Source organism: Etheostoma spectabile, chromosome 6, assembly GCF_008692095.1.
Source record: "Etheostoma spectabile isolate EspeVRDwgs_2016 chromosome 6, UIUC_Espe_1.0, whole genome shotgun sequence".
Lineage (NCBI taxonomy): Eukaryota > Metazoa > Chordata > Actinopteri > Perciformes > Percidae > Etheostoma > Etheostoma spectabile.
In genome coordinates, this window is record NC_045738.1 from 23,345,579 (window position 1) to 23,350,872 (window position 5,294).

At 42.1% G+C, this 5,294-nt stretch overlaps 1 protein-coding gene across 1 annotated transcript in view; it reads left to right on the forward strand.

Annotated features, from left to right (window-relative positions):
- The window catches only part of klhl32 (kelch-like family member 32), a 44,874-nt gene that overhangs the window by 15,090 nt on the left and 24,490 nt on the right, over positions 1-5,294 (forward strand). Inside the window, exon 3 of the mRNA XM_032517872.1 lies at positions 54-237. Within this exon, the coding sequence (XP_032373763.1) occupies positions 54-237 (184 nt within the window). The remainder of the gene's footprint in view (positions 1-53; positions 238-5,294) is intronic.

Sequence of the window (5,294 nt, forward strand, 5' to 3'; positions counted from 1 at the left end):
TGTGTGTGTGTGTGTGTGTGTGTGTGTGTGTGTGTGTGTGTGTGTGTGTGTAGCAGTAGTAGGGAGATGCTGACAGGACAGAGGCTCTGTCAGTCTAAGTCCCACCAGGACTCGGTCCTCTCTGCCCTCAACCAGCAGAGGAAGGATGGCTTGCTGTGTGACGTCACCCTGGTCGCCGGGGAGCAGAAGTTCCACGCCCACAAAGCCGTCCTGGCAGCGTGCAGCGATTACTTCAGGGTGAGTCCCGGACTATATTCTATACCCTGAAAATGTGTCTTATGTTTTACAAATGAGCGTTTGCAGATGACCAAGAAGAGTTTCCGGATTTGTAATGAAACACACACTTCCTTTGTTTGTATGGACAATGGTAAGACTGATTTAAAGGAGAATTACGGCTGATTTTTACGTTAATCTCGATCGCTATAAATATGGAGTACAGTTGATAGGGAAAAAAAAATGAGCCGAATCGGTGGGGTCAACACGGAGAAGCTGTAGCTACGTCTTCGAGCTTCCACTCAGCTAAAACGGCAGTTGTTGGAGCAAGTTTTAGAGCCTCTTAACAGACACAAAATGCAAATAAAATGTCTGTGCAACATGAACAGGGCCCTCAGGTGACAACAAGATGCGTTTTCAACTCAGACATTGTTTAAATTCACTTACCCTGTCTCTATCCTGCTGGTAGCTAGCTCGCCCTGTTAGCTGTTAGCGGTTAGCTGCTAGCTGCCGTGTGTTCAGTCATGTCTCTGTCTCACGCAGCAGTTCCGTGTGTATTTGTAGCTCATCCATTTTTGGGTGTGATCGATCTGTTGTTGGTGAATAGGATACTTGGCAACCTTGCTTCTCGGAGCAATCTGCACACTGTTTTCCTTTTCCTGCCACACCAAGACTTCAGCGCAAGACTACAGCTAGCCCTCAGTAACGCTATTGTAACGTTTCCATGTAGGTACAGAGTCACTGCTATGGGGTAATAACCACTACAGTGTTCAATAACTTTGAGGGGAAATAAACTTCAGTTTTTTTTTTTTTTTGAAATATGTTTATTGATTTTCAAGAAATGAAAAACCTGACAAAAAAAAAGAAAAAGAAACAAAACCCCCCCCCTAAATTATCTGAACATAAAGAACACAGCACATCAAGGATTACAATAATGTTCCACGGTCATGGAATGATGGATACATAAACAAAAACATCTGAGATAAAGTAAACAAATAGATATTTTCAAAATCACACAATTATCACAGTGAGGTCTTAAAATAGTTAACGTCTAAGGGTTCACATTTTAAGATGATTCAGTATCGGGTCCCATATCTTCTCAAACTTGTCTCCTCTGTCTTCATTATAAAATCTCAGTCTTTCCAGATGCAAAGTATTTGAAAGTTCTCGCAGCCACATATATGAAGGCACAGAATCCATTTTCCATACATGTAGAATAACTTTTTTGCTCCACCATCCCAAATTGAATAGCTCTTCCTTCAGATTTATTGATGGAGTGGAGGACATAAACTTCAAGTTTTTGTTGGGAAGGCATAACCTGTCCTTTGGGGACATAGCCAGACCACCGGGCACTCACTGGATTGTTTTTTGGGAGCGGGAGGTGACAAAAACAGGGGGGGGGGATCCAAAGCAAGGGCCTGCTAGCGCAGCTAAGGGAACTACCACATAAATCGTCACGGCCAAGCCTCCTACTCATCAACACCAGATCGATCACATACAAAATGGATGAACTGCTGCGTGAGATTATCACAGAGACATGACTGATCACACGGCAGCTAACAGCTAGCAGCTAGCAGCTAACAGGGCGAGCTAGCTAGCAGCAGGATAGAGGCAGGGTAAGTGAATTTAAACAATGTCTGAGTTGAAAACTTGTCACGTTGTCATGTAAGGGCCCTGTTCTTGTTGCACAGACATTTTAATTGCATTTCATTTCTGTTAAGAGGCACAAAGGCACTCTAAAACCTGTCCCGTTAACTGCCATTTTAGCTTGAGTGGAAGCTTGCTAGCTGCAGCTACTCCGTGTTGACCGCACTGATTCGGCTCGTTTTTTTTTCTATCGACTGTAAAAAATAAGCCGGAATGCTCCTTTAAAGAATTGAACACTCATCAAGCCATTCTATAAAAAGCAGGCATGCAGTGCAGCCTGCTGCTGATGTGATAGAGGCACATCACAACGGTCTAAATATTATATCAAGGGCTCTGCCATGCTGCCAAGAATAAAAAGTCTTGAAAAATATCAATTTAAAAAACTAAAATTAAGACCATGAAAATTGTACGGAAGAGGATAAGGGCCACATGTGAAAATATTTTTTTTGTTTGAAATCGGAATTCTGAGATAAAAGTCTGGAAAAAAAGTCAGAATTCTGACTTAAAGGTCCAGTGTGTAACGTGTGTAGTTGCGTATTATCAAAATCTGTGTTGCCCGTTCACAAACTTGTCCTTTTTCATGAATATTTACCACCACCATCAATTCCAAGTGTTCATATTGGCTTGAACTGGGGTAGACGCTCCATATTTTGCCAATAAGGGACATGCAGGACATACTGCTCCACCTTTCACGGTTTTGCTGTCACATGACACACTCACAGGTGCTGCTAATGCTGCTAACGTGTATCGTCGCTTCCCGGCCCCGGCAGGTTTGAAGAAGGAAACTTGGAGGACCACACGTATTCAAAAGACAAATTTCAGGACAGGATTCTTGAAAAGAGCAAAAGACCGGCTTTCTGAAGCGTGTAGGCTACCCTAGCAGTAATAGTACTTGGAACTGTGTGGTGCAACAGAGTTGATTGTTACATTGATACAGGACCTCAATGCTAGATGGGAGAAATTCCTACACATTGGACCTTTAAATCTCAGAATTCTGAGAATAAAGTCTCTTCAGTAAGTTTGCATTTAAAGAGATTGTGCAGAATATGAAGCACTGACTTTGCCATGATTCAAAGTGCTACAGCAAATAATTCTTCACCCCATGCGAAAGGTACCCGAGTGTTTGCTGGTCTCTTGCTGAAGGCTGCAGTCGGATTCAAGTCAAGCTGCAGAGGTAGCTATAGGTAGACAGCAGAAAAGGAGATTTGCTGAGATGGGCCACAGGGAAAAGTGCACAGATGAGACTTGATTTAGGGCGATTGAGCAGATTAGGAAGTAGAAATTAATCCCTCTTGAAAATGAGAGGCAGATTAAATATGTGCAAGTTACCCAGGGATTACTCCTCCTGTGTGTAGATTATTTTTTCTTCTCTCTGCAGAGAGCTAAGGGTGGGCGGGTCGCGCTCCTCTCCTCCTTTTTGTCCGTCCTCTCCACTTTTGTTCTTCGGCTCTGCTTTTTGAACGCCGCTCAACCAAGTCCCGGCTTTGCCGAGCAACACTGTTGTTCCAGCACTAGAATTATTAGATCAGCCTGATACAGTAAGCAAGAAAACTCACTCGGGTCCCATGTTCCTCTGCAGGGGCTTAACAACATTATCATCAGTTTGTCATCTGACTCCAATGCTGGGTTTCATTTAGCTCTTTTACTGAGGAGATAAAGGTGCCTTCTCTCTCTCTGCCTCTTTCTTTCACACTCAGTAGCATCCGTGATTGTAGCACATTATCTAGCCCAGCACATTGTCTAGCAGACATGACTAATTGTAACGAAATACCTGACCAAGCGTGAGCTGTTTACGTGTGACTTGTCCTGAATGTGTCACCTGCCTCTTCCAATGCCGTCACATTACTAAGACGTCTGGGTCTGGACGACTCGGGGAGTTTTTGGCCAAATCAGTGACACCCACATCACACACCACCTTTAGCAAGAGCGTGCGCGCGCGCACACACACACACACACTAAATCTCTCCTTGCTTTTTGTCACACCGACAAATGTTTCCTTCTAGCCCTGCAGTCAAGACAGAACTCATTTCAAAAGCTATTATTGTCTCCAAGAATCATTTCACGCGGTATGTTCTACCTGCACTACACAGAACGCTGTTATTGCTTTCACCTCTTTATGAAGACACTGCTATTTAAAGATGGACTCCACAGTATTTTCACCATATGACTTTTATTTGGTTAGTACTGATTTGATAACGTGATACTGTAAATTGATTGTGAGAATTCACAGATCCACTTTCTCTTTTTATAGCAATCAACATGTATGTGTTTGTGTTGAAATATGGCTTCTGGAAAGAAAATAGAGGGTAAAATATGAATTATGAAGTTCCCCATACTTAGAGTTACAATAACAATCACAGACGTATATTCCCTTCCAATTAGATTGAATTCGGTATTGATGACGCAGAAAATAATAACTTCACTGAAATAAGTAGAAAGTACAGATGTTTGTGTTAAAAATGTAAGGAGTAAAAGTAATAAGTTGGCACAACAACTAAATAGTAAAGTAAAAATATCGGAAAAATCTGCTTGAGTACAGTAACAAAGTATTTGTATTTCCCATCTCTGGCGGTCCATGTGGTTATAACTCCTTTATTTTCTTTCTATGCCTATGTGAAAAAAAGGATCCAGTTTAATCAGAGCATTACATTTCACACACTTCAAACAAGGAAGAATTCCTGGGGAAAGAGAGCTGAAGAAATGTGTAAACCATGCATAGAGATCCGTCTTCACGGGTCTGTCTGGGTTAACACTCACTTTGTGTTTTTACTGATGTGGTTTCACAAGTAATTCTATTCTGAAACCCTTGTCATGATAGGGATAGGGATATTAATGATTAAAGGTCCCATAAAAATGGTGCTTTGGATGCTTTTATATAGACCTTAGTGGTCCCCTAATACTGTATCTGAAGTCTCTTTTATATAGACCTTAGTGGGCCCCTAATACTGTATCGGAAGTCTCTTTTATATAGACCTTAGTGGTCCCTAATACTGTATCTGAAGTCTTTTTATATAGACCTTAGTGGGCCCCAATACTGTATCGGAAGTCTCTTTTATATAGACCTTAGGTCCTAATACTGTATCGGAAGTCCTTTTATATAGACCTTAGTGGTCCCCTATACTGTATCTGAAGTCTCTTTTATATAGATCTTAGTGGTCCCCTAATACGTATCTGAAAGTCTCTTTTATATAGACCTTAGTGGCCCCTAATACTGTAGAAGTCTCTTTTATATAGACCTTAGTGGTCCCCTGATACTGTATCTGAAGTCTCTTTTATATAGACCTTAGTGGCCCCCTAATACTGTATCTGAAGTCTCTTTCCCGAAATTCAGCCCTGGTGCAGAACTGGTGCACCAAAAGCTACACCTGGTGGTGTAGCTTTTGAGGAGGGGGGGGGCATGGTAGGCTGGGGGTGTGGCCTTGACCAACTGCCAC